Here is a 25,015-nt window from a genome sequence, read left to right as displayed (position 1 = left end):
ACTATATTCAGAGAATGGTACGTCAAACTTCTCAGACATTTCTCTCTACAGACACACTGCCCACCCCCACCCACCCACCCACAAACACTGAAGCACGGACCTGCATATCTGTATCACGCACCCCCAGTGGCTATCCAGGCCTCAGCATGTTAAGTGAGCGAGAATAACGACCTCCACCGCAGTGCCTCTGCTGCCACAACACGCACGGTCTGAATAGACGCCAGAGCTCAGAGGAGCAGTCCTCCTAATCACGCGTCCATGGATGTGATAGCGCTAATTAGCATCAGACCTACATGAATAATACCACAGAGGCATCACATCAGCATCCATAAAGATAAGTTCCTATACAAAACGGTGCATGGCCCCTAGCTCGACTACTCATTGACCGGGAACAACAATTATGGCTGTCAGGTTTCATTAACAAATACACCTCCTCCTAACAACCACTAACGAGACCACAGGTCCTCGTCGTTTTAATTGAACACGTCGGCCATATACAGTATGTGTGCGTGGTCCTCTTGAGAGCTGCCTGCCATATACTCTCCAAGGAACTAAACAAAAAACACAAAGTCCAAAATGTTCTGAGCCTGGCCTTCATGTCTATATCAGGGATATTTACATAAATAATTTGCATAGCCAATAATCTTCCCAGAGGTGCCTTTGAGAATGACACAAGATTGTATCTCTGATAGATTGCATCTATTGCACATCAATCCCCTTCAGCCCTTTTTGACTCTCAAATAGAGTACAGTACAGTACAGTGTAATGTGTGATTTATACTGGATCGTAGTGTCCCACACCAAATATAGCTAATCTACAACTTCATAACGCATTGCGTTGTGAGCGTGTAAATCGGCTATTTTCAGCTAGCTTTAAAAACCAGACCCGTCTGAACTGAGTGGTGCTGTACTGATGATAGGCAGCCAGCTCACTTCTCTGCATTGAAGGAAGCATGAGCTCAGTTCGTGGCTCTCCCCAGGTTGGCAGAGGGAGAGTAGCACCCAGGAGGTTTAGGCAATTGGCACCGGGTAAAAAATGGGTTACAAAATTGTGTCATCACTATCAATTTCACTTGTTTATCCTGTATCCTGTATGAGTTCTCTAGCCTGGTTGGGCAAAATTGGTATCTCTGCCTGAACATTTTCTGTTTATTTATTTAAGAGCTGAAGAGACAGGGAGCCCTATCTTACTGAACAAACACTCTATAGCAATGATTACGATCAGAAGGTATATAAAAAGATATAGTGCGCTTTTTAAATGTTTTCTTTTGTGGCTTTCGCCTTTATTTTATATATTTTATGGAGGGACAGACAGTAGGCTGACAGGAAATGGGGAGAAAAATGGGGGGGAAGACATGCAGTAAAGGCCGTCGGGATCGGGAGTCGAACCCGCGGCACACTGCCAGACTGGATCACCAGCCAAGGTGCCTAGACCACTGAGCCACGGCCCATAGTGCGCTTTCTAATGTTGTGTTCACATGGGCAGATGCAAAGATACAGTCTACCATTCATTGTCAATGGAAGCTAGTGACATGAAGATACAAAGATTCATCCAACGTTTGTAGCTGGCAGCTGCTGCAAAAGCTACAAATTGAAGCTTAGCTGGGTTCAACTTCCAGCTGCAATGACACACGTCACTATGGACGCATGCTTGACGACGTCACGACCGTGTGTGCAACAGATTCTACAAAGCGACAACGCAACAAATAATGCTGTGATCTTTGCATCTACCCATGTGAACGCAGTATACTGTAAGCAGTACAGTGTTTTTATACCCTATGAATAATTGAATATAAAAAACATTCTAAAAATGGACGACAACAGATCACTGAAAGTTGAACAGAAATTTCAATACAATAACCTCCTTATAGGACAGGGGGTTAAATCCATTGAACTGTCCATGCAGGAATTCTGCTAGCATATCATTAAAATGACTTTACACTGTGATGGTTGGATTGGTGCTCAAAAACTGCTGAGGTAAGCTACAGCTGGTTGAGCATTAACCCCCACTTTCCCTCCCCACCTTCCCCATACACACACACGCGCACACACACACACATAAGCCTTATTCCATGTGTGCCACTGCTCATTGATCTGTGCTGCCTGCTGATATATATAAGTTAATTAAAAGACCTCAAAGCAAACCTCAAAGCAAAGCCCCCCCCCCCTTGGCCTTGCTTCATTTAAGACCAGTACTTAAAACCAGTCAGAGAAGAGATTTCTTACACACCAGGGGTATTTTTCTTTCATTTAGTTCCGAAAATATATATATTTTCAAACTGCTGCCGTTTTTCTGAGATTCAGCATTGAAGGCATCAACCTCTACGAATGAGGAATTTTGGATATGAAATATTCACCGGCAAGTATTTCACATGTTGGTATTGTTTATTCATGACACCCTTGGTGTGTAAAGTACAAGTAAGACGCGCAAACGTGGGAAGCGAACGCAGCTCGTGTGTGTGTGTGGTTGTTTGTGTGTGTGTGTGTGTGTGTGTGTGTGTGTGTGTGTGTGTGTGTGTGTGTGTGTGTGTGTGTGCGTGTGTGTGTGTGTGTGTGTGCTACAGCTGCGCCCTGTGTGTGTGTGTGTGTGCTACAGCTGCGCCCTCTGGTGGCGGGCGGGTGGTGTCACAGCGGGACAGACACACACACACACAGACACACAGACACACAGACATGATCAGCAGGGTCTCATAGTTAGTGCTCACTGCGTTCGCAATGAACTGTTTGAACACCTAAATATCCATGTTCGCGCATGTTCGTGCATGTGCACATGCGCACACACGCACGCATGCACACGCGCACACAGGGTTTGTGTTCCACAAGCCCACAAGTAATACAAATCTTGATTGTGTCTATCTGCTGGTCCAAGCAGTCATTACAATAGAGGGTTGAGTAGGTAAGGGTAGAACATTGTCACAAGCTGGGTTCAAGGGTTGTTTCCCTGCTGCATTGGTGAATCCCCTGTGTGAGTGTCTTTAGCATGGCAATCCTTGAGTCTGTGCAATTACGGTGCAAACAGACCAGGTGCTGCGGTGCCAGGCTGAACACAGAGTTGCACTCTGGGATTCCCTCTGGGTCAACCCTGGATGTGCTGCCGTCTGATAAAACTCTGTTTAACCTTAAGACCTGAGGCCGATTCTACAAATGTGCTCTAAATAAGTGGTTCTCAAACTTCTTTGTGCCTGCAAGTCAAGGACGCTCAAAAGAATATGTATTTGGCCCATCGGAAAATGTTTTGTGAAGATTTGTGTTAAAAATTCAAAAATGATTCAACGTTTTACAAAAAACATTCAAGATTTTTCAAAGTAGCAAAATAGCAAAATAGCACATGTACCAAGCTTGCAGCGTGGCACAAAGTGATGCGCTGTGAGCTTGTACATCTGCTGGTCAAACAATTTCCAATAATTGTTGTAAATTGTGACAATGCCAGATCTACAACCTCACCTAATTTCTCATTTTATTCACCCTGCATCACTCAGACAATGCAGATAGCTTATTTGACAGGTTATAAAGGGGGTCGTGAGGAGAGGCTCTCAAGATTTCAAATTATGTCCATTGATCAGTTAAGAAATGAAATTACACTTCCACATTTTCTTCATGACTTCATTGATCCAAGACCCCACCACTAACCCACTTAGAAATTGCACCTCAAGACAAACCTGAGCCAAGAAAACATAATAAAAGGATACTAAAGAAAATTTTCGTCAATGCAGGGAGATCATATCAATCTCAATTTAATAGGCAGTCGTTTATTTAGACTTTTCTACACCCTGCATCGAAGATTAATGTATGGACATTGTGGGTGTCTCTACCTTTAGCTAGGATATTTTTTAGTAGGATGGATGGCAATATTTGTCCAAAGTTCCAAACACTTTGGTTCCAACCACAACATATCTAGAAAACCCTCATGTGAAAACATGACCTTCTCTAGCCTCTACCGCTATCCTTAGGCCAGATTTTCCACTTGCACACAAGATATCTCAATTTTCAACATCGAATGGACGCATTGCCATGAAACCTGGAGACAATGTGTGTGTGTGTGTGTGTGTGTGTGTGTGTGTGTGTGTGTGTGTGTGTGAATACCATTTGGGAGCTCAAGAATGATGCGCACACACACACTGCTGCTATGTTATTATCACAACATAAAGTTATATCATGATGTCGACCTAAATGGCGTTATATATGAACAAGGATAGGATGATAAAAACTAGTCTCGGAGTGTGTAGATGTTTTGAGTGTTCATGCCGTTCAGATGATGGGTTGTTGCTTGCTGCAATGCTGTCCCATTGGCTTAGAGGTAGGCTAGAGCCAGAGTGTATGGTAGCCTAGCGACAAGGCAGCCAATCAGGACTAGGTCGCTAGTACTACGGCAGCCATTCAGGACTAGGTCGTCCAAGCCAACCATATAGAAAATATACCAGCTTCGCAGCTGGTAACAATGTTGCACATTAAGATAATAATCTGGAATCATTGTGGAACCCCAGTTTGGGAACGAACCACTACTTTAGAGGACGATAGAACTGTTTTTGGACTTTTTTTCTCTGTTGTTTCCAAAGTTCTGAGCACCCAAATACTATTTCACAGCATAATTTAACTGCATTTTCAGGGGAGAGCATCTGTCAAAACATATTTTTGTAATTCTAGGTTCTTAAAATACATTATGGAAAAATTACTGCCCGTTACATTTTCTTCCAGCCATCACTGAATGGAACGGCAATTGGACGACATTGGAGTTCTCTCAATCCACAAAAGACACATCACTATTCTAGGTCTTACATCAACAGAATTCCCCTTCCTATAGTTCCCCCAGGCTGTACCGGCTGCATTTCAGTCATGCTGCTCTGTAGAAACCCCATCCCCGGCCTTCTGTTCAGGACCCAATTCCATTGGGAATAAATATGTTTTATGTTGAAGGCTGTAACTAAAGCTAGTCAGCCACGAGGCTAAAAAGGAGTGATTGGAGTGGATGCTTCGAATGTACAACAAACGGCACCAAGAACCTTGGCTTCACACACTAGACTAAGCCACCGTGGAAAGATAAATCCGCCTAAATGCAACACGCTCCCTTTGGCCACCATGACCTCAACGAGAAAGTGATGTCAATACATCCTGTTATAACCGTGACCATCAACAAAGCCCTCATCTCCCTGGAAACCGACGCCGTACACTCATGTCTCTCTTGCACAGCCACACACAGACACACACACACCTGCAGTGTAATCAGTCCTCAAAGATCACAGCCTTCCCGAGGTTTTATCCGAGGTGACAGTGCGCTGGACAAAACTGGTGTAACAAGCTTGAAAATGTCAAGACCTCCTGCCATTAACCCCGGGCCGTGCATCGATCCCACACTGACGGAGATACTACTTATAGGAAGGGCAGGAGGCATCTTGAGTCATTAGGGTTCAACTGTAGCCGCAGTAGATGATGTAGGTCTGTCTAACTTGTGTGCTAGCAAGCAGTGTTACGTCTGGTTAATCATCTGTAGCCCTTTCCATCAGTTTGTGATGATGAAGGCCTTAGTAATAAATTATCTATTCTTTCAACCACCTTTCAAAGTGTATTGTAACAAAGAAAACACTGTTTAATGCTGTTCCAAAGCAATTAGCAGCTAAATTAGTTAACTTGTAAGAGGTCTAAAGTTCCACTATCATGGTGGTGTCCACTGGGTGTCCATTAGCTAGCCTATTATGTTAATTAAAAAAGTATTCCTTAAAAGTTATATTTTCCTCAATAATAATAGCACTCGTAATGCATTGATATTGAAGCACCTGTTCCACAAAAGGAAACATTCATTTTAAATCCCTCTTGGGCAGTTCGCTGCTACCGTAGCTCATTTAAATAACAGCCTCATCACAAGAGTAAAATCCCGCTCTTGAAGCAATAGACGTGCTGTCTAGCAGCCATAGCAATAACTCTCTCCATTCTGCCGTCTGGGGGGGGAGGACAATAACAAGCGGAAAACTCTCCTCTCCTGTTTTCCTTTTCAAAGACAGAGGTTAGGGCCAAGGCCGCGGGAATCCTATCCCCCACCGTTATTTCACAGAATGCCAATATCCCTCAGCCTCAGATTTGACACCATAGCCCTGACCCCTAAAATGGGATTCCTCCAAGGAAGTGATGCATCAATTAAAGCCAGATTTGTGATTAGTTGCACACCGGCGATGTACACCGAAAATGGCCGATCTACAAGCTCACAACGCGTATCTCTGTGCAACAATACACGCAACTAAGTATATCGAGGCCTAGAGAGCAGGCAACCTCCTCGCTGCGCAAAACCAATTTTGTCTTCTCCTTCAGCGTCTATCTTCATACTCTCGTCTGACATGCGCCTCTATTTTGCTAGAAATCTAGTTGTCGAAACAATTGCATATCCAACGCTGCCAGCTTTGATATACTGTGTTGTTTCCAATTAGATATGGCAAAGCAATGACGATAAGCCGGAGCGCAGCGGGAGTAAAGGTAGCGAGGAAGAAGATTGCAATTTATTGCCTTACTATGGAGGACACAGTGGCATGGTTAATAGGTTATATATACATATACTGTATATTCATATCATTATGAGACGATATGCATAGTAATAACAATGAATTTGTCTATATTCAAATTTTCATGCCAAACTGCATACGGTATTTATTTATTGAATACATCTCCTATAATCTGTAAGGGAGATCAGTCATTTCTCACCGTTCACAAACTACCAAATACAGTGTGCAGTCCCATTACTCCCAGTCTTATCCCCTGTGATGTTCTTGCTGCAGTTTATTTATATGGCTTGACTTAAGAGGGATTTATGTAACTAAAGATAGCAGCTATTATATAGGCTATACATGTTGAGCAAGTGTCAAAGGCAACACAAGAAACCTCAATAAAATCCAGTATGCAAATAGACTTGTAAATTATAATCTTGTTAATGATCATATTATCATACGACTGATAAATGAAGCGCAGTATGTTCACCTAATGTGCATCAGCGATTCTCACCTCATTGCCATGCAAACGTTTACAACTGGTTGGGGCCTACAGAGCGACACCGATATCACACTCTTGATAACCACACATTAGGGACAGCATTTACATAATATCACAGAGTGTGTGTCAGATTTGGGCACGGGTGACCTTCATGTAAACTGTAAAGCAAAACCACCTTGCCTAATTTACAGTGCCGATAGTGACCCGTCCCCAGCGCTGCCAGATTCGTTTTGCTGTCACAACAACGAGCTCATTCCCATATGTAATTGCATTAAAGGTGGCATCACTGATGACCTTCAGGGGGGGGGGTCTCACCTGGCCTCCTGGCAGAGCACGCCACCAACCAGCCGTCCTGCAGATGAAGAGGGGGGTATCCAAGCATCACCCCATCCATCATCCCATTAATACACGTTGGACCGGCTCAGCGTCCTTTACAGAGGTGAGTGGAGAGATACACCCGGCCACACGGCATCAACATGGGAAGCAGCTAATTAATCTGTGCTGACGGGAAGAGGATCATATCCATTCGCCGTTTCAAGCGTGAAATCCCCTACACTGTACTACTCACCATGGCTTCAAAGTGGGGACCGTCATGGCCCAGAGTATGGCCACTATTTTGGGCATGTCAAAACTATTCAACATTTTTACAACATTTTCTAAAGTTGCTGACATAGCAGATCTACGAGCTCGCAAGGCAACCTTTTGTGAGCTTGTAGATCGGCTACTTTCATGGTTTTTTATTCTTGATTTTTAAGCACTTTTGCAATATGGTGTCTACAGACAGATGCCATGGGGGGGGGGGTCCTTATAATGGAAAGGTTTGGTAAACCCTGGTCTGGTCCAACTCACCATCCCATCGTGATACAGCATCTATGTCATCTAATTAATGCTAGAAAACAGCATGTGGCCCTGTGCTGACAATGCCTCTGTTTGGCTTGCCTTCCACCAACTTCAGAAGCAGAGAAGCGTTAAGATAACAGCCGTAAGCGGAACACAAGGAAGCAGATGAGATGAGAGAGGGTGTATTGGCAGCAGCCATGCATACTAAATACATAACACTTGCTCCAGTAAAGCCCGAATTTACACGTCGTCAGGCGACTCTATCGCTTGCTGAAGAACAACTGGTTTTCAACCGCTAAAACATGATGTAATATGTCTTCTATGAAGCCTCATTTATACTTGGTTGCACGGCGGAAGTGGAACCTGCAAAAATAGCAAATCTACAAGCTGACAACGCATCACTCTGCGACGTCGTGCTGTCAGCTTGTAAATCAGCTATTTTCGGTGCATGACAGCCGCGTGACTCATAACTGTCCCGAGACTGCAAAAGCCTTTAACCTTCCAGGATGTTTTGTTCTACCCATGGAGAAAACAGCTGGTGAGCGTGAGAAGGAAAGTAGGCTTGCGTTGTGCACGAAGCACTATCCCTAACCCTAACCCAATGGTGCGATGGCCTCAGTGGGTACTAAGTGCCAGTGGATGGGGCAGAGAGAGGCACAGGAGGCATATGGCTGGGGGAAATAAGCATAGCAGAGGCTGGAAGAGTTTATTAAAAAAAGGCATAATGAGCTTTTGACACACGCCATGTGAATTAGGTCAAAAACATGTCTAACAAACTGAACACGCTCTAAGGCATATGTAAGAAGAACGCATCTGTGCTCTCAGAGAATTCGCCCTGAATTTTTACTATTGTACAGTATGTTGTCGTAACGCTAACAGTATTACACTGCTTGCAAATTAGGGTTATACAGCAAAGAATTTAACAGTCAACCAGAAAACCATCTGATATTGTCACATGAATATCACGACAGACAGACAGACAGAGACGATAAGTAAAGCAACAACATAACGTTTTGTAAATCCACAACTGGGCTCGGAGAATCGACCCCAGGACACACTGTCAGGCATCAGAGCCTATGTGGTGTGTGCGTTAACTATCAGCGCCCCATTAAAGTGAAGACTTTGATATGGCTCATGGCCTCAGGCCCATCTACATTAGCTAGGCTAGATAGCACAGCTCGCATTGCAAGCTATGGCCACACAATTGATGAAAAGTAAGTGAACCACTGGTCTTCATTATGTTCCCATCTACTGCACAACTGCTAGTTTAAAAAAAAAACGTTTTACTTTTATACAGCAGCCCATTTCTGTCAAGTGGTGTCGACTTGAGTGTGTACACCTAATCCATGCCACCCTGGGCAAGACCTACGCTGTAAATTGTAAAGAGTCAAGACTATCATTTGTTTGGGCGGAAGTTGCGGGATTTTAGCGGAAGTATCGCCCATGGAAATGACGTTGATGCTTTACAAATCAGTTTACATTCACCGCGAATGAAACAATTACGTGTTGTGATTGGTCGGGAAAATATCGTATCCGGGGGAAATGCATCTGACCGATGTTCCGGAGTATACATCCGCCGATAGCTTCTCTGCCTTACGTTGTGACCAGGCTTTTCTTTTCGCAGATAAGTAAGCCTGGGACCGAGGCTAAGTCCATGCACTATTCACAGCACAGTGCGCTTCTGGTTGGCTGCTGCTCTGTCCATCTATGACTGCAGTGGCAAAGTTAAACTTCTCTACATGTCTCAACATTGTGCAAGTCTGTTCTTAAAATATAATGTCTAACTGCAATTTTGGCACAGTCAAACTCTAATATTTACCTGTTAACAAATTAAAAGAACTGAACCAACACTTTTGGTAGTGAGACGTGATAAACCTCTGTCCTTTTGGTAGTGAGACGTGATAAACCTCAATAAAACAACAAATTGAACTCCAAAAATGTCAGCATGTTCCCCTTTTCTGGCTTTAGTCCGAGAATGGGGCGCCGGTGGCTCCGGGGTAGAGTTGCCTGATGGGAACCGCAAGGTTGCCAGTTCGAACCCGGGCTCCCCCAAAGTTGGTGTCGAAGTGTCCTTGAGCAAGACTCTGAACCCCTAATTGATCCGGATGTGCTGGTTGGTGCCTTGCATGGTTTCTGCCGACATCAGTGTATGAATGGGTGAATGTAATGCACAATCTATGTAAAGCGCCTTGGATAAAGGCGCTATATAAATGCACCATTTACAGTACCATTTAATGTGGCCCTCTTGCACTAAACACTCTCTGAAGGAACACCGATACATTTAGTGAGCTAGAGTGCTAGACGGCTAATTAGACTCAATGAATTATCTTGAGTGTTTTAATTGTGATTAAAACACTCCCCTCTCTAGTCCAGACCTTTAAAATCAGCATCCACTCTAATGAATTGACTGATTCTGGTCTGAAACTGCGGTTTCTCGGTTGAAAACTATCCAACCGAGATTATCCTATTATCCAATTATTGCCAATGGGGTATAGTAACTAACTATTAGCCAATCAGCACCATGGGTTGCTGTGAAGCATTGTCATTGTCAAGCTGTGCACCGGAACCAATAATAACAACAGTGGCAACCACTACAGGCAAGATAGATAATGCTATATCAAGGCTGTTCTAAAATCGATGAAAAGTACCACTTTCCAAACAGCATTCATTATGTTCAATGGCATTTAGCATCAACTAAAATAACTGATATCCCCATCCCCACGTAAATCTGTAACAATGTCAGAATGGAGATGGAAGTGACAATTTTGTCATCAGGCAAGGACATCGTACAACCAATTTCCCCATCTATCAGACTAGTACAATAATCATGATGATCCTTTTCACCATCATTGTGCAGCCATTGAAAGCACCAGTTTTCCCTCACTTTGTGACTATTCTCTGTGTATGCCAAACTTGCCAAGGTCAAATGTGAAAAGAAAGAATGACATGGAAGACAATGCAACAAATATAACAGTTGCATTGTATTTATTCTAAATGTTCAATGCTTTATGAAGACATTTTACCTGATGTACAGAAATAACAATGATAAATTTGCTCTTGGGCTACTCGGTTTTTCACTGTCATCACTTTAGAGGCACATTTTTCACACTGTGGTTAGATTGAATATTTAGACAGAAATTGTATATTTCTCAGCGTCCACTGTGGATTGACTATTCATATTTACCCACACTACAGGAGACAGATTAAATATGTACACTCTGACTATACTTACACCTGTTAACCACTGTTACTACTCTATTAATATACTGTACACTTTGGACTGCATTTATATTTATACCTGTTAATAGCTCACACACACCCAGGCAGTCCAAGTGCAGAAGGCCAAGCAAGGGTACTACTGTAGGATAGTTAAATCTCTTTATTTGTCTCTGATACTTTATCCATAAGTGCCCAGGTATTATTATTTTCTCTGATGCAAGTTGTCCCTGTTGAGCATCGACAAGCCCTTCTACTGGCTGAAGCGTGCAGGACTTCCCTTTACTTTATCCCTAATCCCTGTGCATACTTCTGTTACTACTACAGTACCCGTATTTACTCTTTTTTTTCTCCTGGCTGTGTCTCTGTATCTCTGCTGTGTTTCCTATCTGCTATGACAATAGAATTTCTCCGGTGGGATCAACAAAAAGGTCTAAGTAGCTATCTAATAGTTTCAGGGGAAACATACTGTTACACTACAGAGAAGAACAATGGACCTCAAACTATCGTAACATGGCGTCACTCTTCTCTAGGCAACCAAATGGAATGCAAACATTTGATAACGAGGCACGCCGTCGCCCTTGACAAATTCCACAGTTCACTAGCCATTGTAGTGCATCAGTGGAGCAAGCGCGTCAATGAAATTGTAGAAATGTACTGTCCAATATAAAAGGAAAACTACTCTGCCCTGCATTGTATTGTACACAATTCCACATCCTACGAAGGTGCTGGCTCCCACACACGTTCTCCATTGCAGATGCTGTGCTTTTGGTAATAGACCTTCTTCAGAGCATGAAAGCTGTGTACTCCCTTTCCCTTTAGGAGAGAGGACAAATAATTCCAAAGAACAGTGTGCACACCTGTGCCATGCTGACTTAACAGACCTTGGTATTAATACCAATACAGGACACAGAAGAAATGTACATGAATTCACATGGGAAATACCACTGCCATTTCCAGGATTGACATTTTAGAGGAGGCAAAATGTGTCCTGTATCACCGCAGACCCCCACCCCCCTGTGGGCAAAAACAACTACACTACAAAACTAAAAAACGTTAATAAAGAGAATATGCAAGTATAATCAATGAATTTTATCAAATTAGTGACCCATTTCAACATTGCGATTACAACAGCAACATCAAACAACAAAATCGTGTTCAAGCATAGTGATGTCTCAAAACATGAGGGGACGGGGCTTGTACTTGAACAGATCTATAAATGAATCTAGTTCAGACCTTCAGGTAGCGCAAATCAGTCACAATTGACTATTGTTCGCTTTCGTATCTCGCGCGCCGCCTTATCCCTACATTTATATATTTTACCATTTTGAAAAACATATTGAAATAGTTCAACTTGCTGATCTACATCAACATGTTGTGAGCTTATTTTAACTATTTTAAAATGTTTTTCAAAATAGTAAAACATGGCAAAAGAGTTTAGGGATACAAGGTAAAGCCGCTCGCAAGATGAATGAAATGAAAGACATAACACAGAGCCATTACAAATACCAGGACAATCCAATGTCAAAATTGATCTGTAGACATTATGTCAACAACATATTTTCTAATATTTAAGTTATCATTAAGATACACTCAGTGTCCAGAAATAGATCTAGGATGATACACTACTGTCGCAGAAGGACATGCTTGCCTGGATATACCCGATTGGTTGATATGACATGGCCTGTCTCCTCATTTAGTGTCTTTCTCCTAACAGTCTGCTGTTAGTGTAAGACATTGCAACTGCAAGGTTATGGCAATGTCTTACACCCCCGCCACCAACTCCTACTACAGTAGCTTGTATATGCGATATTTTCTTCCCCATTCCCTTAAAACGGCAAACAGGCTTGGACTAAAAGTTAAACACAGTACCAGACTGCAAATGAAAGGCAATGAGCCATGCAGCTCAACTACCACCTCAAGGTTGCCTTGTTTGTTAAATGATAGTGTGACATTACTACATGCCATCTGCTTCTCTAAATAGGTGATCATCGGCTGATGTTCTCAATAAAAATGTATAGTGAAATCCTCATCAGAAGAATACAATATTCAGATCAATTTTCTCACACACACTGAATAAATGCCTTCCTAGTACCTAATTCATACCAATTAGTGATTGGTTAGTGCTTCTGTGAAGAATCCTACAGAAATTAAACAAGACTGAACAACCAGGCTGTATTGATCAGATTATCATGCTTCATCAATCAGGTACTACTAAATTTTGTATAATTGGAATGTAGACTACTGTATAGCCTGTCCCTGGCATAAATTGAGCTGATGCCATGAACAAATAAAATGCCAATGAAATTACAATGAAATGCCATAAATCATCTATGTTGTCAACTAATACGAAAGGGAGGTCCACAGCTGTCAATCAGCAGACTCTAAAGTAAACAGCCCTTTGTAGCTTTAATGACCATTAATGTGCCATTCCATACATCATGTAACGTCAAAAACATTTTGTCCTGGATACAATTTTCTCTTCTCAGCCAGATTTGTCAAGCAGGCAAGATTTGTCAATAAATCCAGCAGCTCCCATCAATTGAACGATAGTCACAGTAGTTTAGCACGGTAGCAGTTTAGGCCATCATGATACAAAACTGAATGGAGGAGCTTCTGTGGACATGATTATCCATCACTGTACCATCTTATCACCTATCTAAGGGGTGACATGAGTCACACTGTCTGACAACCTTGCAGACAGTGACTCTTTTATCACACTAATCCGGACTAAACTTCAGCCGATACGATGATGATGGCAGCAGGGGTAAATTAGTTTACACTTTAACACACGCTGACTGGATTAAAAGCAGAGATGGAGTCTCCATCCCTACAATAGACTGTAGAAACTACGTACGCATCTACTGTAGTGTTACATTTCAATGTATATTTCAATGTCACTGGAGATAAAGTATGTCCATACTTTTTCTAAAGTATGGACTAAAACCTTGTCTAAAACCATGCTAGCAGCCCCTAGAGGACATGCTGCTTCTTAATGTAAACGAAGTCCACACCCACAACACCAGAGGGAGTGCAACAAACCATGTACAACCCAGATTCGGCACAAACAAGGGACTAAATTATTTTCGCTCCTATGCCACCAAAATGTGGAACGCCCTACCAACAGTCATTAAGACATGTGAATCCCTTGACTCCTTCAAAACCGCTCTCAAAGGGCACCTACGGATGGCTGCAATTCGAAACTGGCCTCTGTAAATCTGATAAATATTTCAATCAATCAATCAAAAACACCCAGCTGGAGATTTGGCCGAAGGGTGGCGTTAGACTAGAGGAAATGGAGTCGATGGAGTCAACAAAATCAATAGGGGCCATCCTCCGGGTAACATAAATGCACAAGTTTCATGGCAATCGATCCATTTGATGTAGCGCAGATTGGGATTTGGGGTGTTAAGATATTAACAAACCTATCATAATGACATAATTCTATGATCACAAATTGGATAACAAAGTGATCCAAATCCTGTTTTGTTTTGTTTTGAACAAACAATTTGCTTATAGCCCAGCCCAGAGAGAAACTCTCTTCAATCTGTGATTTATAGCTGCTTTCACATGGGCTGTTTATTCGCAATGACTCTTCTCTCCCCTACCACACTTCAAGAGGGGAGCCTTTTATAGGACAGCTGGGTCAATAGTAAGCCAGTGCAGGTTAAGTGTGTGCCCCTCTAGAGTACACAATCCCTGCATCCCTAGAGGGTTGACCCATCATAACCATGCTCAGCCAGTAAGACCTATACAGACCGTGTGCTCCTGTCCTGTCCTCTTCCTCAAATAAAGATTCTATTCATACGATCCAGACATTACACTATGGTATACAATATTCAATAGACATTTATTGCCCAATACTATGTCTAATGAGTCTATTTAGAAAGACCAAGTCAAGCGACATAATTCATTCACATTTCAATTATATTTCTTACCTACTGCTGCACCAAGACCTACCACTGTCTGTGATGCATTTTCAAAAACAGTTATCATCATACGGTTTACATTTGTATGTTATCTGTTGGGGGTGGTTATTCTACAATGTGACCACCCCTCCACGATTATGGGATCTATTCTAGACTATCAACGAGCCAATTGGTGTAACCATCTCGCTATCGGCTCATCATATTGATCATGGATGGCATCTCAGGAAATACAGTACACTTAATATCTGCCCATGCGGAAATTCACTGGGGAAATCCCTAATAACCTCAAACTGCTGCTTACTTGGCCAGTCACATTAACTTACTACTTAACCAATTAAACCGCAGCATCTGAATTGTGGGGAAAGCTTTCGCTGAAAATAGCCGACCGACAAGCTCACAACACGTTGCAAGCTTGTCAGTCACCACAATAACTGAAAATACACTAGTATACAGCCCTGAGGGACTCAACCATGTGGGTTTTACTGTAGTGAAAATTATACTGCCGGGATTTCAAAATACTGGGGTAGGATATATTACCTAATATTAACCACCTATTTTATACTTTGTTGTACAATGGAGTCACCCAGCAACAATAGCCAATCTACAGACTCACAAAGCATCGCATCGTGAAGCATTTTCAGAAAACAATTGCCTATTTAAAAAGTGGTTAAGGAAATACCGGCTAAACCTATTACGCTAGACAGTTCAATAATCACAATACAGGTTAAAAAGCATTTGTCCACTGCAGATTTATAGATATGAGGTTGAAGGAGAACGTGTCCAATGTCCATTGTGCAGTGTGGCACAAATGAACACACACGTGGCAGTCACAGGCCTGTCAGAAAGCTGTCAAACACCGACAGGTTTAATAATGTTGGGCGTTACGGCAGTTGACTTGGAAAAGACACCGTTTATGCCAGTCAAATGAAAAACAGAAAAGAGAAATACAATCTGCAGTCTAAAATAAAAAATGGAAACTTATTAAAGGACACTTATTAAGGGCAGTTCGGCCATAAAAAAGAAAACACTGAGCAGTCACCTCATTAAATCAGTTACCGTTTTTGGATAGGCCTACTTGTTTTAGAAGAGGGGAGAACATTATCTCTCCACGGGAGGTAAAGACACAACTCCGATGGAATGGTACAGGCAGCAGGGGGGCAGAGCCATGGGCACATCCCAGCAAGTCTGTTCTGACAGCCACTTAACCTGCAGGGCCACCCTGGCAGTAAGGGGGTCCTCATTTAATTTCACAAAGCCTAAGGCACTGACACTTGGCAGTTGTGTGTGTGTGTGTGTGTGTGTGTGTGTGTGTGTGTGTGTGTGTGTGTGTGTGTGTGTGTGTGTGTGTGTGTGTGTGTGTGTGTGTGTGTGTGTGTGTGTGTGTGTGTGTGTGTGTATTAAATACAGTAATGTGTCAACAGGACAGTATCACAGACTGTTACAGGCCTGCTTAATTGAGCTGCTTCACTTCCCCATTCTTTCATTCCACTGTGTATAATCTGCCTTCACCACCGTCATCAGGCAGTTTGGTGAAATGGCTCATCATAGTTCTCAGACACGCCGGTCGCTGAGGCGGGGTATAATTATTGTGCTAGCTGTGGAGAAGAACAATACACAGCAAATGATCACAATTACACAGACCAGGTACTAGGTAGCATATGGTCTCTGCATCAGCTTGCAGGAAACCCAGGACCTCCCAACTGTACAGACGGGGAAACACCCGCAGGGAGGGAGGAAGGGAGGGAGAAATAGCAGGCTGGCTGGAGAGTCTGACATCATCAAAGTGCGGGGTTCCATTCCATGTTTATGCGAGTCTGTCTGTCTGTCTGTCTGTCTGTCTGTCTGTCTGTCTGTACAACGCGTCTCCCACGAGTACCACCATCTAACAATTCCACTTTCTATCTTTAGGAAGACATGTAAAATCTGAGCTCATAAACCAGAGTTGCTGCTGCCGCACCAACACTCACAGCACAGACACACACACTGCGGTTTACACACGATCCAAGCGGACAAGAGAACAATCCATCGGAGATAGTCAACAAAAAAACAAGAGCTATACTATACAGTGGAAACAAGAAAGGGGAAAAAGGGAACTGCTGCCTAGGAAACATTAAAAGCAGCGGAAACGTGAATACTGACGTCTGACGACCCGCTCGAGAATACCATTCCTCCCCTCCTACGTCCTACCCATTCCATTCCCGTCCGGGACCAACCCCAACACAACATGTACTGCAGCTGTAGATTCACAGACAACGCTGCTGGAAACTGTTTAACACTGAAGGTGTAAGATCTTCAAGGTGAGACCATTCTTTCACGCACACAAGTCTAAACAACAAGCGGTGACTGAAAAACACGGCTTCGTTCAAAGTTGAAGGACTCATACACAATATAGTCAGAGTATAGACACTTAACATTACGCATAATGTGAAAGAAGAGGGGTGGCACCGTGGCAGACTGGAGGAGTTGTACAGTAAACGGCGGGGCAGCAGTGAGCTGTGGTGGGACTGCCTGGGGCTTCCTTCCAGCAAGGCGCTCCTAAAAAGCTGCATTGCCTCTGTCACATATTTAGCAAATCTCTAGAGACTGTGACGTTAAATAAAGACAAACGTGAATAAATAATACTACGCATATAGCGAGACAGAAAGCGCAACCCCTGCATGACGGGAATTGGAAATCTTCAGGCTAGTTAGCCACACTTCCTTAGCCAGCCAGCCAGCCCAACACCGACGCCTCTTGCTGCCGCCCGTCCTGCTCGCTCCTACAGCCGCGGTGTGGTGGTGGTCCCCCGGCTGAACGACGCGGGACTTACCGGTCTTATGTGCTGACGGTGTCGCTGTGAAGAGACAACAAGTGCGGGGAGGCTACACGCCACCGCCCCGCAACTGCTGCTGCTCCGGGACAACAGGAGCACCGATCTACACACTTTCGCAGCCATCTCTCTCTGTACAGTGAAAGCTCGCAGGGAAGCAGAATGCTGCGGGCGGACCCCGTCCTCCAAGACACACACATACACACACACACACACGAACACACGGAAAACGCACACACGCGCGCGCGCACACACACACACAGGCGGAGAGGAGAGCAGAACGGAGAGGAGAGGGAGGGCGGTAGGCGGGTTGCGGGGTTGGACTACTGGCTTCTCACACGCCCAGTCACTGTTGCACCAATATTCAATATCAAGACGCTCCATACCATACAAGGCGCATTGACTTTACAGTTTACAGTGTAAAATGAAATTACATTTTAAATGTACACTTTACTGTGTGCAAAATTATACACACACACACACACACGTGCATTTCGTTTGTGGCAATTAAGGAGCTTAAGGCTTTTATTTATTTATTTATTTATTTATTCATTCATTCATTCATTCATTCATCCATTCATCCATTCATTATATCAACATATTGTTTAAAACTTAAAAGTATTAACAGGGGTCATCGCCATGTTGGCTTGCGGTGGACATTTTTGTCAACATTCAATTTTTTGAAGTATTTATTAACAGTACACTTCAAGCACAACTCAATACATCCATCCATCTTCAACCACTTATCCGTAGTCGAGTCGAGGGGGCAACAGCTCCTCCAGAGTGTTCCAGACGTCCCTCTCCAGAGAAACATTAGGTCACATTCTCACCTAATACTTCTGTAGACTCGATGCGAATGGGCGGAGAAGTTACGATTCTTGCATATTTCATTTGCTGCGGTTTGCCTTCACATGAAGTCAAACCGCAGCAGGAAACGAAGCAGGGAATTTTATCAATGTGTTCAATTCATAAAATACACAGTGGAAGCTATGGTGTTAAAAAATATACTTCGAGTAATAGGACGTTTGACGTAAAGTGAGACAGACAGACAGAATATTCTGTACACTGCAGTGTTTTTTATGTTTCCTTAAGCAATAGATTAATGTGCTCGTCCTCATATTTCGATGAGGGCTTCGGTCTCCTTATTTGACCATGTCACATGGTAACCTAACGGGACATCTTTTGTACTGCATAAAATTAAACATTGCTTCATTTCCTTTATTTGCTACGGATTGCATTCCCACCTGCACCAAATCGAAATCAAGCGAAAGCGAAACCCCCGTTTTTTGGCGGAGTAGAATGCGGTTCTTTGATGTACATTAGGATTCGAATGAGCCTTCACACCTGCCAAAACGAAGCGCATTTTCTGACAATACGCAGCAGGATTCGTTTTAATCGCAGTAAAGCTTTCTAGTGTGAATGTCACCTTAGTGACTTCATCATAACATTTAGAGATGTACACATATACACTTCTATATAGCCAAAAACAGGAAATCATCATAAAGGAGGTAAAAAAAACATATAGGCCTACAGTGAGGGGAAAAGGTTGAGTGGGGGATTCAGATTTTACAGGGGCCAGTTTAGAATTGCAGCCGTCCGTAGGTGCCCTTTGTAACAGGTCTGGACCATTTGGTTCCATTTGAACACTCTCAGAGTTAATTAAGGGGGTCTTTGCAAATAAGTTCAGTGAAGAAGTGGTCCGCATACAGGCTTTGCTCCAACAGTGTTTATTTGTGTTAAAACACCATTCAATTAGGCCGTGAACGGCCTTCATCAGGTGATCTTTGCAATTAAAACATTTGAGAACCACTAGTACTAGTTGGACTCCTAATGTGCCATAGAATCGTTGTAAATAATTGTCATACATATTCTGAAGAAAACCTGGAAACTTGACATTCAGTAAGTGGGTGTTATGATCAAAATAAGAACATTATAATGGTGTGTAAAAAATTGTCACAGACAAGAGCAAGTCTTTGCCACAGACACATTTGTCCGTGTACGGACATGTTGGTGACCACTGAAAAAAACACTTAACACAAAAGGATGACACAAGAAAACTCCAAGCATATTGTGGTCCCAATAGAAATAATTATGGTAGGCCTATATGTTTGAATTTTAAACATGTCAATGAAAAATATTAGCATGACAATTAACGGAATTAGTCCATGACACCATGCATTATTGTGGTGAAAGAACTATAGAGACACTGACACGACTCAATTGATAACGATGCCCGTGGATCGAGTCATGCTTCTCTGGTTATGCACCACCCATTGTAACTATCAGAGTACCTGTCTGTCTGTGTGCCATGGCCCATGTCTGTGTGCCCTTATGCGTTTCGGCACTCAGCCTTCTTCAAAGCACACAAAACACAAAATAAAGTGGTATATTTGGTGGGTGGCTGCAAATTTAACTGCATCTTCAATCCAGAGATTCTTCTGAAAGAATGTTGAGCCCAGGGTGAAAGGCAGTTAGTGTTGCATCATAGTGGGAGATCAGATCGTATCGTCCTCTTTGGAGGATACAAAAACCTAACCTTTTCCAGTGGATGACCTGTACATTTTAGACTTATAAATCCTAGTCTGAAGACGTTATGCAAGCTAGCAGTTACTCAGTAGTTCAATTTGGATCCCCACACATCGGGTGGGAAATGTCTGCAATGAGCCCACAAAGCCCACCTAAAAAACAATATAGGATCTAATAACGGCATAGATCTTGACCTTCATGTTGCCAGTCTGTGATGTCAGTCATCTATGACGCATCTACAGTATATGTATGACTCCAGATTTTGGCAAGGTTTACATAACATATTATGAGAAAACAATGTGTGGAGTGGACTGGAGGTATTTCTTTGGCAAATGTTTGTGGGATTAGCTCCACACACACAAACACACACGCACGCGTGCAGTACACCACACCACACTACACCACACCACACCACACCACACCACACCACACCACACCACACCACACCACACCACACCACACCACACCACACCACACCACACACACACACACACACACACACACACACACACACACACACACACACACACACACACACACACTCTTTCTCTCTCTCTCTCTCTCTCTCTCTCTCTCTCTCTCTCTCTCTCATAAACAGCTAGCCTATAATATAGAGACACGCTGTAAAAGGAAGAACTAGAAATGCCACATCATGGTTGTGTCTATCACCTTCACAAGAATGGGACAGATATGAGATCACAGTGAACTTAACCTTTGACCTTTGACCACCTTTTACTAGCAATTGCTACCTTTGTAACAATTGCATACAGGAATACAGGAAACCTGATCCTGTACCTTTGTGTTGGTACAAAACTGGTTTACTTCAAGTCTATGCTGCCACGTGACCAACCCAGTGATCATTGGTCACAATGAAAACCATTTCTAATCATTTCTTCCCTGAGTCCAAGTGAGGCTTCCTTAAAGCATTCCTGATCTTGTTCACATCACAATCTTGCGACCGATGGACTGACAACCCGTAAACATACTGTGTAATGCTACGCTGGTATAGGGCATTAAAAAAACTAGAAGTGCTGCATTGCAGTCGTATGCCTCCGCCAACCAGTCGCAATTTACATCTGTATCTGTCCAGTATATCTAGTGCATGAAGACTATAAAAAGGAACTTACTGATCTTGTTTTGTGAGATCACAGTGAGTGACCTTTACCCTTGATCACCTATTTTTGAATCAGTTCAAGCTTCGTCCAAGTGGACGTTTTTATCAAATGTCATGAAATTCCCCCGAAGCGTTCCTGGAATATCACATTCATGATGTTGAGATTGAGACAGACGCGGTGAGGTCACAGTGTCCTTGACCTTTGACCGCATCATTATAATCAGTTCATCTTTGAGTCCATCTGGACGTTTTTTTGCCAAATGTCATGAAATTCCCTCAAGGGATTCCTGAGATGTCACGTTCACAATGTTGGGACGGTCGGGCAGACGGCTGGATGGACCAATGGACAGACGGATGGACAGATGAATGGACAGCCGGACAGAGGGATGGACATCAAGGACAAACAACCTGGAAACATAATGTCTCTGACCATGGCTGTCAACGGGGGGAGCTGCCTCTGAGCCACTGAAAATGTAGGGCATGGCTTTTCACAAAAAGGCAAATAACTCACAAATGCTTCATGTAATAGCACAAAACAGAGGCCAATCATCATTATTATTATCATAGAAATCCCATATTTGATAATGAATAAAAGATGGGGCCTATGAAAACAAAAGTACAGTTAGTTAAGTCACACCAACATTGTTCTGGTGAAATAGTTTTGTTATTTCCATTTAAGTTTAAGTCTTTACTATAGACTGCCCACTTCCTTCACACATCACAACATGACACAGTAAGCTTGCATATTTGCTATTTTCTCTGTGCAACACCTTTGTACGACAAAGTAGCTATGAAATAGTACTTATGTGGTAACCACTATGGCACCACAGAATGTAGGCTAGGGCAAACTTTTACATTGAAGATTTATGCTAGATTAAAAACTCAGGGGCATATTAATCTCATCTGAATGTTGCTGTACTATGGTGCATCTTGGCAGTGCTGCTGTTGAATGCATACCATTATGTTATTATTAGTTTGTCCTCCACTCACCAGGCTATGTCACAGAGGAATACAGGTTCATGGGCATGGGCAATACAGGTTCAAATCTAATTCCACTGATCTACCATGACCATGACTTTGAAAAAGGTGCTGGCCAGGCTACTTCTTGACAAATGCCAGCATTTTCAAGGATAATAATAGGAGTGGTAACATGATAACCATAACTCACCTTTAGTCATGGAGTGTTGAGGAGCCGTCACCATCTTTATGATAGGCCAAGCCCTTTATTTGACTGTTGTTGCCACACCTGCAGTGGTCGAGGCGTTAAAGATATGTGATTGTGATTGTGATTGTGAATGTGAATGTGTTACAATGCCATGAAATTGGTGACTTCTCTCTGCCTTAGCCTTAGGGAAAAAGATACACACCATTCTAAATCCAACACCACAGATTCAGACCGTGTACATACTGCACTCATATATGTCATTAACAGTGCAGGATAGCATTACATATTATACAACAACAATGTGCAGTGCATATAGGTGTGTCAGCTGTTTGTGGTAAGAAAGTTGTTGAGACTGGTGGTGTGAGATTTGATGCTCCACTCCGGTATTGGGTTTTAGATGGATTCCCAGTCATGGACGAGGATGTGTTCAAGGCCTTGTGTACATTGATTTACACAGTGAAAACTGATGTGTCGTCTGATTCATATTTTGTCGTACAGCGGCATCGCGTACAGAAAGCTCACAACTCTTCATGAAGCAATGCGTTGTGAGCTTGTAGATTGACTTAAATGTAAATACATACAAATATATTTACATTTAATATATGTAAATATATTTGACTAGTCTGCTAACTGAGATAACTGATCATATTAAGTTTGTAAATACTGTTAGACTGTAAATTCTGTCGACTTTTTGGCTTTTAGCCTTTATTTTTATTTAGCTACACCTAAATTATACAAGAGAGAGAACATTGCATAAATGCAGTCAAGTATTTGTACTTGAGGTGTGTATCCATGTGTGCGCATGTCTGAGACTGATAACAAAGCCCTACACACTGAAGTGTCTGTCAGCACCTAATGGATTATCCTCTCCCAGAGAACATGTCACACCCAAAGTGCATACACTGTACAGTTCAGTAAGAGATGGCTGAATAGTCCATTTTATATTTAAGTTTTATTGAAAATAAAGTATCTATATAAATATTAATTCCTACAATAGAACACAGAGAATCAGACAGACCAGCTAACCTCTCACTCTGTCTCAAACGTGTGTGCATGATGACACCCACACCCATACACTGAAACGTGAACCTGGGTGGTTTGTCTATAAAGTAAACACACTTTCTCACTCACCAATTCAATGAGGGTCCACCTGAGCCATCTGTTATCATCAGGCATATACCACAGGTCACATTTCACAATACTGTAGTTTTTATTCAGATGTGTATACTTGTCACACTCCACGTGCTGTAAAACCAGCAGTGCAGCACATCCTTCATACATTTCCAATTGTATTCTTAAGGGCTTTTCTAGGTAATGGTGGAAATAGAGGCCCTGTAATGAATCACTCAGAAGGGAAACACCCTCTTGAATCTAACACAAGCTAGATAATCCCCATCGTCACAGCACAGTGGTTACTTCAATGTCGAGCTGAGTTAAGAGGTCCTTCCACAGACCCGTCTTATCTCTTGTTCCACCTTTGCACTCTCTCTCACAAAAGCTGGAAGGTAGCAAAGCGTGCTGTGCCATACTGTAGACAGCACAGCCCTAGCCTAGCCAATGGTAGAAAAATCCTCATTTGAGTCTGACTAATGACCAGTGCATGAGCCATGAGCAGTTGAAACCTGACAAGATCAAACCAAGGTCTGTCCCTTCCTTGGCTCCCTTCCTATGAATGACACCCTGGCCAGCGCTCCGTGTCCTAGACTCTTCTCCAGAACCTGGCACCCAAGCTATGGAATGATCTCTCAGTCAGGAGTCTCAGGACTGAGCAGATTCACTCACCATTTTCTGAAAGCTCAACTTTTCAGACTCTACCTCACCACCCGCCTAGTTAGCGCTCCTCATTTCTTGTATCAACTTGTCATAGTGTTTGCCAATAGCTAAGTATAGGTTATTTAGATGCTAGGTTTTATGTTTACCTGGTATCCTAGTTTGCACTCCATTTATGGTCTATTCCTGACATGTATTCCTATATTGCATTTTGCAACTCTAAATGCTCAACTAAACCACTAGCAGATATATATATATTTTTTTTTTTCCCCATATAAAAACATTCCTAATTCATCACAGTTTTTCATAGTCTGGAAGAAAAAGTTATAGAGTCAAACTGAAGCCTAAGCTTATTATGTCTATCCCCTAGATGTTGTGTTTACTACATTGCTTTGTCATTAGATGCCATTTCACTGGATGTTTGATACGACCCATTTCTGTACTCTCAAAGCCTCAGCCATGTATAAATCAGGCTCAGCTTGTCTGTACATGTTAACTGATACTTGGAGTTCCGAGGTCTCATGAGGACAGAGTAGACTGTACAGTGCAGTATACACCATAACTTTCAGGGAGATGGTGACAGTGCTAACATATATTCTTTAGCAGCTTCCTTTCCACTGATTTACAACACAATACTAACACACAAACTTTGCAATATATCCACAAAGAAAACTA

The 25,015-nt window shown here is 42.7% G+C and overlaps 1 protein-coding gene across 1 annotated transcript in view; it reads right to left on the bottom strand.

Moving 5' to 3' along the window:
* mcu (mitochondrial calcium uniporter) overlaps positions 1–17,976 on the bottom strand; it is a 92,851-nt gene extending 74,875 nt beyond the window's left edge. Inside the window, exon 1 of the mRNA XM_083775356.1 lies at positions 17,766–17,976. Coding sequence (XP_083631482.1) covers positions 17,766–17,891 — 126 coding nt within the window. The 5' untranslated portion in view covers positions 17,892–17,976. The remainder of the gene's footprint in view (positions 1–17,765) is intronic.
* Positions 17,977–25,015: the final 7,039 nt, after the last annotated feature.

The sequence above is a fragment of the Protomyctophum parallelum genome, assembly GCF_964188405.1.
Source record: "Protomyctophum parallelum genome assembly, chromosome: 10".
In the NCBI taxonomy this organism is placed as follows: Eukaryota; Metazoa; Chordata; class Actinopteri; order Myctophiformes; family Myctophidae; genus Protomyctophum; species Protomyctophum parallelum.
The sequence above is the reverse complement of the archived record's forward strand: the minus strand, read 5'-3'. Positions and strand labels throughout refer to the sequence as shown.